The sequence below is a fragment of the Chlorocebus sabaeus genome, chromosome X (assembly GCF_047675955.1).
Source record: "Chlorocebus sabaeus isolate Y175 chromosome X, mChlSab1.0.hap1, whole genome shotgun sequence".
NCBI classification, from domain to species: Eukaryota; Metazoa; Chordata; class Mammalia; order Primates; family Cercopithecidae; genus Chlorocebus; species Chlorocebus sabaeus.
This window is the reverse complement of record NC_132933.1, coordinates 137,093,581-137,105,917: the sequence shown is the minus strand read 5'-3', so window position 1 is coordinate 137,105,917 and position 12,337 is coordinate 137,093,581. Positions and strand designations below refer to the sequence as shown.

At 40.2% G+C, this 12,337-nt stretch overlaps 1 protein-coding gene across 2 annotated transcripts in view; it reads left to right on the top strand.

The window, feature by feature from the left end:
- ZRSR2 (zinc finger CCCH-type, RNA binding motif and serine/arginine rich 2) overlaps positions 1–12,337 on the top strand; it is a 32,244-nt gene that overhangs the window by 3,533 nt on the left and 16,374 nt on the right. For both annotated transcript variants that reach the window (XM_007991118.3, XM_007991117.3), the window contains exons 3-5: positions 5,573–5,654; positions 9,396–9,504; positions 9,814–9,900. In XM_007991118.3, the coding sequence (XP_007989309.2) occupies positions 5,573–5,654; positions 9,396–9,504; positions 9,814–9,900 (278 nt within the window). The remainder of the gene's footprint in view (positions 1–5,572; positions 5,655–9,395; positions 9,505–9,813; positions 9,901–12,337) is intronic.

Genomic DNA, 12,337 nt, shown 5'->3' with positions numbered 1-12,337 from the left:
GTGGGAGTTAGGGACTCTGACCACCCCCCGCCCCTCCGCATAGCAGAAAATTTGCATATAACTTTTCACTCCCCCAAAACTTAACTATTAAGTGCCTACTGTTGACTGTAAGCCTTACCAATAACATAAATTGTTGATTAACACATACTTTGTATGTTATATGTATTATATACCATATTCTTATAATAAAGTAAGCCAGAGAAAAGAATGTTACTAAGAAAATCACGAGGAGGAGAAAATATATTTGCCCTTCATTAAATGGAAGTGGTTCATCATAAAGGTCTTCATTCTCCTTGTCTTAATGTCGAGTAGGCCAAGGAGGAAGAGGATGATTTGGTCTTGCTGTTTTGGGTGGCAGAGGCGGAAGAGGTGGAGGAGGTGGAAGGGAAGGCAAGAGGGTAGACGCACTTGGTGTAACTTTGCAGAAATACTTTCTAATTTCTGTCTAACATTTTTGCTTTTTCATTTCTCTAAAAATATTTCTCTACAGTACCAATTCTTCCACCATTTGCTTTAGTTTAAATGCATTACTTTTCAGTTTAGAAGGGTTCATAGAAGAAGTCAAAAGCAGTCTTGAATAATTGGCCCTTCTGCCAGATTGTCTAGTGTCAATTTGTTTTCTGGCACTGCTTCACCTAAGTTTTCTTCCTCATCACCTTGCACTGCTTTGGAAGGACTCATCCCTATCAAATTGACTTTTGTTAACTACTCTGTTGTGTCTGTTAGCTTTTGAACTTCTTCAAGATCTATATCTTGAGACCCTTCACCCCAACACCCCTCCCCCTTGTTTTCCCCCATATTTACACTCTCTTTCGTGATTTCCTTGATTGGCTCTGTCTTAAGTCCTGTGAAGTCATGCACAATATCTGGACGCAGTTTTTTCTCCAGCAAGACTTTGTTTTGGGCTTGATGATTTTCACGGCTTTTTCTGTAATAACAATAACATCTTCAATGGTATAATCTTTATACACTTTCTTGATGCTCTCTGTGATAGGGCTCTCTTCCATAGCATTGACAATCCTTTCTGTAGAGTACCACGTGTAATGAGCTTTAGAGGTTCTTAACAACCCCCTGGTCTAGAGGCTGAATTGGAAACATTGTGTTTGGGGGCAAGTAGACCACTATGACACCTTCATTGTTGAACTTATGGGGTTCTGGGTGGCCAGGGGCATTGTCCAATATTAAAAGAATTTTAAAAGCCAGTTCCTTACTGGCAAGGTACTTCCTGACTTCAGGGACAAAGCATCAGTGGAACCAATTCAGAAAAAAGGATTTCCATTATCCAGGACTTCTAGTTGTACAACCAAAAGACAGGCAGCTGGCGCTGATCTTTTCTCTTCAAGGATTGGGGTGGGGATTAGCAGCTTTATAGATAAGGGCAGTTCTGATCATAAACCCCATTACATTTACATGAAACAGTGGAGTTAGCCTGTCTCTTTTTGTTTTCAATCCTGCTGCTTGCTTCTCTGCCTTCTAAATGTCCTTTGTGGTGCTTTTCTAGAATAGGATGCTTTCATCTGCATTCAAAACCTGTTCAGGCCAGGCACGGTGGCTCACACCTGGAATCCTAGCACTTTGGGAGGCCAAGGCAGGTGGATCATGAGGTCGGGAGCTCGAGACCAGCCTGGCCAACATGATGAAACCCTGTCTCTCCTAAAAATACAAAAATTAGCCGGGCGTCCTATTCAGGCAGATATTCTTTCTCCTCAATGATTTTCTTTTCTTTCTTTATTTTATTTTATTTTTTGAGACAGAGTCTTGCTCTGTTGCCCAGGCTGGAGTGCAGTGGCATGAACTCGGCTCACTGCAACCTCCGCCTCCCGGGTTCAAGCAGTTCTCCTGCCTCAGCCTCCCTAGTAGCTGGAATTACAGGCGTGCACCACACTGCCCGGTCATCATGACTTTTCTCTGCTTCTTGAGAGCACTTCCAGCATCACTAGTTGCACTTTGTGTGAGTCTCATGATGTTATTCAAGGTTTACCATTTTGTAGTAAACACGATGAAAAATACGCCAGAGATGACTTCTTACTGCCACACGCAATTTACTGAAGAGATGAACTGCTCATGCAGAGATGGTTAGTGTCACAAGGCATTTTAAGTGAATACTTGTATTTGAGCTCACTACAATAGCAACAGGAGGTGGCTATGAAATTATTACAATAGTACAGTATGTACTACAGTTAATTTTTTTTCTCCCTTCTGTGCCTCATTGGATGCATTTTTTTCCTTGTTTTGTACTATAGTTAATTGTATGCAGTTATGATTTAATACTGCATATTTATATTTGTTTATATTTTTTCTCAACTGTGAATGTGCCGTATATGGTCTATAAATATACGTTTTGATAAACTTTAAAAAAAGTTGTCAATGATTATGTTGTAGCACAACTTTCATGGTAATATTCAAGGAAAAATGTTTGAGACCAAACTTCTCTGTCTTACAGTGGAATGGAGTCAGAGATCATTTTGTTTCAAATGCTCTTTTTTTTTTTTTTTGAGACAGAGGCTCACTCTGTCACCCAGACTAGAGTGCTGTGGTACAATTTCGGCTCACTGCAACGTCTGCTTCCCGGGTTCAAGCGATTCTCCTGCCTCAGCCTCCTGAGTAGCTGGGATTACAGGCGTGCACCACCATGCCCGGCTAATTTTTTTATTTTTAGTAGAGATGGGGTTTTGCCATGTTGGCCAGGCTGGTCTCGAACTCCTGACCTCAAGTGATCCATCCACCTCGGCCTCCCAAAGTGCTGGGATTACCAGCATGAGCCACTGCTCCCTGGCCTGTTTCAAATGCTTTAAGCAAGGGAACAACAATAAAACACTTAACTTATATTGTAACAGTATCTGTATGTGTGCTGCTCAAGCCAGCACAATATTGCTTAACAGTATCTGCATTAAGTTTTTTTTTTGTTTTTTTTTTTTTCTGAGACGGAGTTTTGCTCTTGTTGCCCAGGCTGTAGTGCAGTGGCGCAATCTCCACTCACTGCAACCTCCACCTCACAGGTTCAAGCGATTCTCCTGCCTCAGCCTCCTGAGCAGCTGGGATTACAGGGGGCTGCCACCACGCCTGACTAATTTTTGTATTTTTAGTAGAGATGGGATTCACCATGTTGGCCAGGCTGCTCTCGAACTCCTGACCTCAGGTGATCCTCCTGCCTCGGCCTCCCAAAGTGCTGGGATTATGGGCGTGAACCACTGCGCCCAGCCCTGCATTAACTTTTTATAATAGATTTATATTTATGGTAGCAAATGATAAAATTAGTATATACATATATTTTATACATTCATGACATACCTTTTTCTTAATTTTTTTCAGTGTTTCTAGGCCATGCCACTTACCTGGTTGTTTTTTTTTTCAAATTGTTGCAGATCTCCCCTAAATGTTCCAGTGTATTTATTGAAAAAAATCTGTATTTAAATAGACCAAGGCGGTTCAAACCTGTGTTGTTCAAGGGTCAACTGTATTGTATCTATCTGTATTGCATATGTCTGATTGTACACATGGGGAAAATGCTGTGCCCAGAACTGTTAGCAATCACTTCTGTGGAGTATATGAGCTTGGTTTTGAGGCGATGGGGAGTTGAGTGAGTCAGTCAACAGGTGTTTGTGAGTGTCAGCTGTGTCTATGCCCTGTCTAATCTATGGGCATACCTCTACTAGTAAGTCAGGTCATATCCTCTGTGCCAGGTTCTCTGGCCCTTTAAGTACATTCGATCATTTAATTATCTGAACAATTAGATATTATTTTATGTGATTGAGAACGTATTCTACATTTGTTGCCCATTTTAATTCCAGTTGCTGAAATAATAAAATTTACTTACTTAAGAAAAGTAAATTATTGTAATGATCTAGGACTGGATGATCCTTTAGTTAGAACTGTAGTCAACACCTGTGACAAACACAGACTCTTGTTTTCTTTAAGCCTGACATCTGTAACATTAAGATTATTTCAGTCTTCCATTTCTCTTCCACTTTCACTGATTTTTTTCCCAAATTTTGAATAGGAGAGGATGTAAATGTCTCTTCTATTAAAATTATTTTTTCATGTTTTTATTTGGAAAATGTTCTAATCTACAGAAAGTTGAAAAAATAGCACAATAAATATCCATGAACCCTTCAGAAAGATTTGCCAGTTGTTAACGTTTGGCCTTTCTTTCTTTCTTTCTCTCTATTTAAAGAGATACATACATAGAACTTTTTTTCTGAACCTTTTGGATGGCAGTTGCAGATAGCAGCACCTCACCCCTAAATTCTTCAGCCTGCAACTCCTGAGAATAAGGACATTCTCCTACAGAACCACAATACCAAACTTACACCTGAGTACATGAGCAGTAATTCAGTGGTATGACATACAGGCCGTATTTAAACTTCCCCAAACCAGGATTGATTGTTTTGAAAAACTCAAGCCAGTTATCTTGTGGAATGCCTTGCATTCTGGATTATTCTTTCTTCTCATGATTAATTTCAGGTGACAACACTCTTTAGAACAAAGGATTATAGAGGAGATGTTGTAAACTTCTTATTGCATAAATCATGAGACCTATCACGCCAGGTTGTTGTACTCCCGGTGATGCTAACTGTGGTTAAGGTGTTACCCACCCAGGACCGGGCGCCGTGGGTCAAACCTGTAATCCCAGCACTTTGGGAGGCCGAGGCGGGAGGATCACAAGGTCAGGAGATCGAGACCAGCCTGGCCAACGTGGTGAAACCCCGGCTCCACTAAAAATACAAAAATTAGCTGGGCGTGGTGGCGCGTGCCTGTAGTCCCAACTACTCGGGAGGCTGACGCGGGAGAATCGCTTGAACCCGAGAGGCAGAGGTTGCAGTGAGCCAAGATCGCGCCGTTGCACTCCAGCCTGGTGACAGAGCAAGACTCCCATCTCAAAAAAAAAAAAAGAAAAAAAAAGTGTTACCCACCCAGATCGCTCCATTGGAAAGCATTGCATTTTTTTTTTTTCTTTTCTAATTAGTCCTCATGTCTGGGGTGATATGTTGAGATAGTGTGAATATACTCTTCCCAGCAAGCTTTCATTCAATGTTTTTAATGTCTTTGTCTAAATTTTTACAGTGAGGGTTGCAAAAGTGATAATTTTTCGACTTATGTTTTTCTGCATTTTTTAGTTGCCATTCTTCTGTTAGGATGGATGTTCCTTTCTACACCCCCACCACCTTTTTTTTTTGAGATGGAGTTTCGCTCTTGTCGCCCAGCTGGAGTGCAATGGCACGATCTTAGCTCACTGAAACCTCCGCTTCCCAGGTTCAAGTGATTCTCCTGCCTCAGCTTCCCAAGTAGCTGGGATTACAGGTGCCTGCCACCATGCCAAGCTAATTTCCTTTTTAAGTATAATTGTGAAACTGTTGATTAATTTTTAAATGTAATGTGCTATCTGCCACCACTATTGTCCTTTTTGATGCTTGCATTATATCAAAGAAGGTTGATCAGAGACTTTGTTAGAAAGCTTAAGAAAAAGATTTTTACCATAATTTTATACATTAAAGATTACATGTATTTTTTTCCTGAATTTTTGACCAAGGATTTGCAGTGCTCAGTTTAATAAAGCATTTAAATTCCCTAGAACTCTCACAGAAGGAGGAAGAGGAGGACACTTTTATTGAAGAACAACAACTAGAAGAAGAGAAGCTATTGGAAAGAGAGAGGTCAGTGCTAATTGAAACACTTAAAGTGAATGAAGTTACTTTATTGGAATATTCTCAGCCTTTACTAACCAGTACCAGTCTTCTGTATAAAATCTTATACAAAATAGTTCTTATAAAATACCCTGTATAAATTATTTAAATCTGTAGCTGATGGGCTAAAGCTAAATGTTATTTTTTCTAAAAAAAAAAATGGAAGTACTTTTCTTCTGTTTTTACTAATTTGTAATTTTTTTTTTTTCTTTTTTTTTTTTTTTTGACGGAGTCTCGCTCTGTTGCCAGGCTGGAATGCAGTGTAGTGATCTTGGCTCACTGCAACCTGTGCCTCCCGGATTCAAGCAATTCTCCTGCCTCGGCCTCCCAAGTAGCTGGGACAACAGGTGTGCACCACCACACCCAGCTAATTTTTGTATTTTTAATAGAGACAGGGTTTCACCATGTTGGCCAGGGTGGTCTTGATCTCTTGTGATGAAGCGATCCGCCTACCTTGGCCTCCCCAAGTGCTGGGATTACAGGCGTGAGCCACTGCGCCTGGCCTGTAATTGTTTTTGAAAACAGAAGAAAAACAAAAAAATTAACAAATGTAAAAAGGGAAAGGGCTTTAATAATTGCAACACACCCAAAGATAGCCACTGTTAAGAAAGAGAAAAGGAAAGTATAAATGTACTTTACATGCATCTTTCTATAGTGGCATGATATTTATACATATTTTTCTATAAATTGCTTTCCTGCTAAATATATAGTGCATTTATTTAAGTCCTGATGCAGGGATCTAATTCAACCATTTCAGTGGCAATACAGTACCCACTGTACAGAAGTAGCATAATTTATTTGCTATTCGTAGTTTATTCATTCGTAATTTATAGTTCTCTACTGATAGACTTTCAGGTTATATTGGTTTTTTACTCATATGTAAAAAGTTGCAGTAAGCATCCATGTTTATATATCCTTGGTAATCGTCAAATTATTTCCTTAAGAAAATGACTAAAAATGAGATTGTTGGAATCAAAGCGTAAGTTCCTGTAAAATGTAGATGACCAGGTAGAAAGGGCTTCCTGGTTTGCAGTTTGCAGCCCTTCTGGCAGTGAATGTAGGGACCCATCTCCCCATACCTTCACTCATACTAGGCACTGGCAGTTTATACAACTCCTGTAATGAAAAGTTGTATTTCACTGTTTCAAATGCACATTTCTGAATTAGGAAGAGTATCTTTTTATATGTTTTATAACCTATTTGTAGATTGCTCAAGTCTTACACCTTTCTCTTTTGGGATACATGTTTTTTAAAAATTTTGTTTTGTTTTGTTTGAGACAGAGTCTCGTTCTGTCGCTAGGCTGGAGTGCAGTGGTGTGATCTCGGCTCACTGCAACCTCCACCTCCCAGATTCAGGCGATTCTCCTGCCTCAGCCTCCTGAGTAGCTGGGACTACAGGCGCGCACCACCACGCCCAGTTAATTTTTTTTGTACTTTTGGTAGAGATGGGGTTTCACCATGTTGGCCAGTATGGTCTCGATCTCTTGACCTCGTGATCCGCCCACTTCGGCCTCACAAATTGCTGAGATTACAGGTGTGAGCCACCGTGCTCAGCCGAAATTTCTTAATGTCTCTAAGCTTCTGTTTCCTTGTCTTTAATATGGAGATAAAGTCAATCATAGTATCCACCTCACAGAATTGTGAAGATTAAATGAAGTGATGGATGTATAGTGTTTAACACAGTGTCAGCAGATAAGAGGTGCTGTGATAGCTCTAGTTCTTATTATAGATTTCTGTTGTGATTAAGACAATAGATATGGTATTAAATAAGAAAGTAATTTTTTTCCTGTTTATTTGAAATGCTTCTTTTAAATCACATACATGTATCTTTGTGCTCCTTAGATCTTTATTTCTTTATGAGTTGCGTACTATTGTTGAAAAGCAAGAAAATTATGTAAAAATACTGTATGACTTTATGTCCTATTTCAAAGCAGATGTATATTTAAGTTATTAAATTTTAAAATTTTTAACATTTTACTTTCTTGTGGTCTTAATTTATATATCATTTGGTTCAGTTATATGCAATTATATGTTTTTCAAAAGATTCGTAAATCAGAGTTGTGCACACTGAAGCATCTGTATGGTACCCTCACACATGGCATGGGAACACTGATATATGCAATGTGCCAGCCTCTGCCATGGCTAAAAGATGTGTTCCTGGAATCTGTATTTGGAAATGTAATATATTTTATTTAAAATTGTGGTTAGGTCCCCAGACTAGACAGAAAACTTTACTGAACTCCTGATACTGCTGAAGTAATACAGAACAGTTTCTCATATTTCATTTCCCTTTTATAAATTCAGTGGAAAAATGAATTTGGGGTTCTAAACACCTAATTGGCAAGCAGACTTTGGAAATCTAAGCCCCGCTTTAGATTAGAAATTTGTGATATTGGATGCCTGAGACACTTGCCACTTTAAGGTAATACCACTCATTATAATTGGTCATATAAAAAATAGACTAGACTCTCACTGGCTTATTTTTACTTTTTCATTTTTTGAGACGAAGTCTTGCTCTGTCATCCAGGCTGGAGTGCAGTGGCATGATCTCGGCTCACTGCAACCTCCGCCTCCCAGGTTCAAGCGATTCTCCTGCCTCAATCTCCCAAGTAGCTGCGATTACAGGCAGCTGCCACCACGCCTGGCTAATTTTTGTATTTTTAGCAGAGATGGGGTTCACCACGTTGGGCAGGCTGGTCTCAAATTCCTGACCTCAGGTGATCTGCCCACCATGGCCTCCCAAAGTGCTGGGATTATAGGTGTGAGCTATTGTGCCCGGCCCTCACTAATTTATTTTTATAACTTCATTTCTTAAAACCTGTAGCTTTATTTTAAAAACATGATCACAATGTACTTTTATTTTCCTTCTTTTGGCAGTTTAGGTGTTTGGAGGCAAACCACAGGAGTCTCTTAACTGTGTGGAGTAGTAGTCCAAACGTTTATGGCAGAGGATAACGAGTTTTCAGCGTGCTGCCATTGTGGAATTGCTACTTTTAAGAATAGGGGCTGGGTGCGGTGGCTCACACCTGTAATCCCAGCACTTTGGGAGGCCTAGGCAGGTGGATCACTTGAGGTCAGGAGTTCAAGACCAGCCTGGCCAACATGGTGAAATGCTGTCTGTACTAAAAATACAAAAATTAGCCTTGCATGGTGGTGGGCACCTGTAATCCCAGCTACTCAGGAGGCTGAGGCAGGAGAATCACTTGAACCCAGGAGGCGGAGGTTGCAGTGAGCCAAGATCACGCCACTGCACTCCAGCCTGGGCAACAGAGCGATACTCTGTCTCTAAATAAATAAATAAATAAAATAATTGCACAGAATAGGAAGGGAAATGCTTTCTGAATGTGAAAAGGTAGATGCTGCTTTGAAACTTGCTACCCATTTTATTGGCACCTAAACGGCACTGTGATCAGTCTAGAGGGAAAGTCATAGTGTCCTTTTTTTCTGTAAAGTATGTCACAGCCATATATACCTATGAAATGTAAGAGGGATTTTAAGTTATTGCCCATTAGGAAGATAGTTGCTGACACGTGGTGCTTTTCCAAAAGCTCTACTCTTCTTGTTCTCTTACACCCACTTGACTGCTTTAATAGAAAATAGCTTTCGTGATATTTGAATCAATCCCAAAATGTGTCATTTTACTCTCATGTGTGTGTGTATTTGTGGATTAATGCCCATTTCTTTTGTCTGATTACATCATTATACTAATAGGCAGAGATTACATGAGGAGTGGTTGCTAAGAGAGCAGAAGGCACAAGAAGAATTCAGAATAAAGAAGGAAAAGGAAGAGGCGGCTAAAAAACGGCAAGAAGAACAAGAGGTATGGTAGGAGTCACGTAACTAGTGAACAAACTGATTACTTCACCATAATAACTCTCATGAAGAGCTGCCTATCTTGGGAGGTCGAAGTGAGCCGAGATCGCGCCATTGCACTCCAGCCTGGGCAACAAGAGCGAAACTCCATCTCAAAAAGAAAAAACAAAGAGTTGCCTATCTTGAACTTTAAAAAAAGCAAAACTGATCTTATTCAGTATGCCAGTGTTTTAAAAGTTTTTCATCTATGTGTCCTGTATGTGAAATGTTTTTAAAAAGTGTCTGAAACAAAGTTACTTTTTCTTCCCCTTTAAAGAGAAAGTTAAAGGAACAATGGGAAGAACAGCAGAGGAAAGAGAGAGAAGAGGAGGAGCAGAAACGACAGGAGAAGAAAGAAAAAGAGGTGATTCCTGTCCTGGGATGTGCTGTGTGATGAGTTTGAAGAATAAGCAGTAGGCATGTCAGCGTTTGGGTTTTTGTTTTCTTTTTTCTTGTCACTTCATTTGTTTGTTTGGAAAGAATCATATTTCAGTCTAGACATACACCAGAGTTCCCTTCTGGCTCTCTTCTTTGGGTCCGTGCAGTGGCAGATTCCTTAAAGTTTTCTTCAGCTTTACCCTATTTACCCTTTATAGTGGGCATTGGCCAGATGGTAAATATTTTAGGCTTTATGGTTTGGTCTCTGTGGCAGACATCCAACTCTGCCAATGTACCCTGAATGTAGCCATCAGTAATTTGTAGATGAGTGGGTATGTCTGTGTTCCAGGAAAGCTTTATTTACGAAACAGGCAGCTGGCGCTTGCTTTATAGCAAGTTGTGTTTTTCTGAGGTTCTGCTCTATGTGAGTTGACTTCTTTAGAGAATAATATTTTGTTTTGTTTCCACATTTATTTAGGTCATAAGAGAACTTTTTACGACATGTCAGCAAGAATTAGAGGATTTAAAGAAATCAGGAACTCAAATATTGAGGAACTAGGAAATAGTTTTTGTTATTTGTATTAAATCTTGACTTCCTCTTCCACTTAGGCTATGAAGACAATTGTAGCTAATACACAGTCGCTTATTTAAAAAAAAAAAAAAATTGGCCAGATGCAGTGGCTCACACCTGTAATCCCAGCACTTTGGGAGGCAGAGGCAGGCGGATCACAAGGTCAGGAGATTGAGACCATCCTGGCTAACACGGTGAAACCCCGTCTCTATGAAAAATACAAAAAATTAGCTGGATGTAGTGGCAGGCGCCTGTAGTCCCAGCTACTAGGGAGACTGAGGCAGGAGAATGGCGTGAACCCAGGAGGCGGAGCTTGCAGTGAGCTGAGATCACGCCACTATACTCCAGCCTGGGCAACAGAGCGAGACTCCGTCTCAAAAAAAAAAAAGAAAAAAAAATCTGTGAGGCATATGTATGTATGCATCTTCTCTATCTTCCAGGATTCTTTTTAAAAGATTTATTTGGTATGTTTTGCCGCTATTCCTTAACAGTATATTTATTTGTGAGGTATCACAGCTCATCTTCCCTTGACTGATTGATCAGGATTTGTCTTTTCTGTAATATAGCTAAATTTAAATAGCATAAAATTGGATAATCACCTTATAATTGGGAAAAATGCATGTGTCTACGTCGTAGTCAATATGGGGCAGAAGCAGCCTCCACAATCTTTGTTTTTTGTATCTCAGGCCATCTGTTAATTTCAATGCAGATTTTAAACACCTTTATTTGAGCACTTCTTTCCAGATGAGGCAAGATCATGCTAGGTTTTTAGGGGGGAGAAAAATTATTTGGAGCTTGTCATTTTTTTATAGAGAGGAATTAATTCCTGTTTTAACAGTAGAGTGTTCCTCAACTGAGGTCTTTCAGGAATTCGGTAACAGCTAAGGCTTCCTTTAAATGCTTTTGTTTCAGAGGAAATCTGTGAGACATTAAGGAGAAATGAGGGACATGAAATAGATTCTAAGCTTATAAAAAAGAATCGGCAGTATGTGTTTCTGCTGTATGCTAGACACTTCGCTAGTGGACAGAGACAGCAGTGAAAGACACAGTCTTTGCTCTCATTGAGCTAGTTTTTTATATGGGAGTGTAAGATGATGAGTAAGCAAAACAGATCATTCAAAATGTGATCATATTAAGTGCTATAAAGAAATAAAGCAGGCTGGGCGTGGTGGCTCACGCCTGTAATCCCAGCACTTCGGGAGGCTGAGGCGGGCAGATCACGAGGTCAGGAGTTCGAGACCAGCCTGGTCAACATGGTGAAACCCCGTCTGTACTAAAAATACAAAAAATTAGCCCGGTGTGGTGACGGGCGTCTGTAGTCCCAGCTACTCAGGAGGCTGAGGCAGAAGAATCGCTTGAACCCGGGAGGCAGAGGTTGCAGTGAGCCAAGCTTGAGCCACTATACTCCAACCTGGGCGACAGAGCTAGACTTCGTCTCAAAAAAAAAGAAAAAAGAAAAAGAAAGCAGAGTGATGTGATAGAGTAATGAGAATAGAGTTGTGCTTCTATAGATTGCCTGCTCAAGGAAATTTCTGAGGGGGTGATGTTTGAGTTGACACCTGAGTGGAGAGATCTCAGCGGGAAGAGGCCTGAAGCTTGAAGGCTGAAAAAAGGCCAGGGAGCCTGAAATCTAGAGTCCAAAGGAGAGAAGGGAAGTGGAGGAGGTTGCTGGGGGAGGGTGGGTAGTGGAGGGTAAGCAGAGTCAGATCATGTAGGGCTTCCTGGATTTGAACGAGGAGTTTGGATTTTATGTTTCCTATAATGGTAAGCCATTGAAGGGGTTTAAGCAGGAAATGACTCTATCTCATTTATATCTGTACCTTTTAACAGATCATTCTTTAAAAAAAAAATT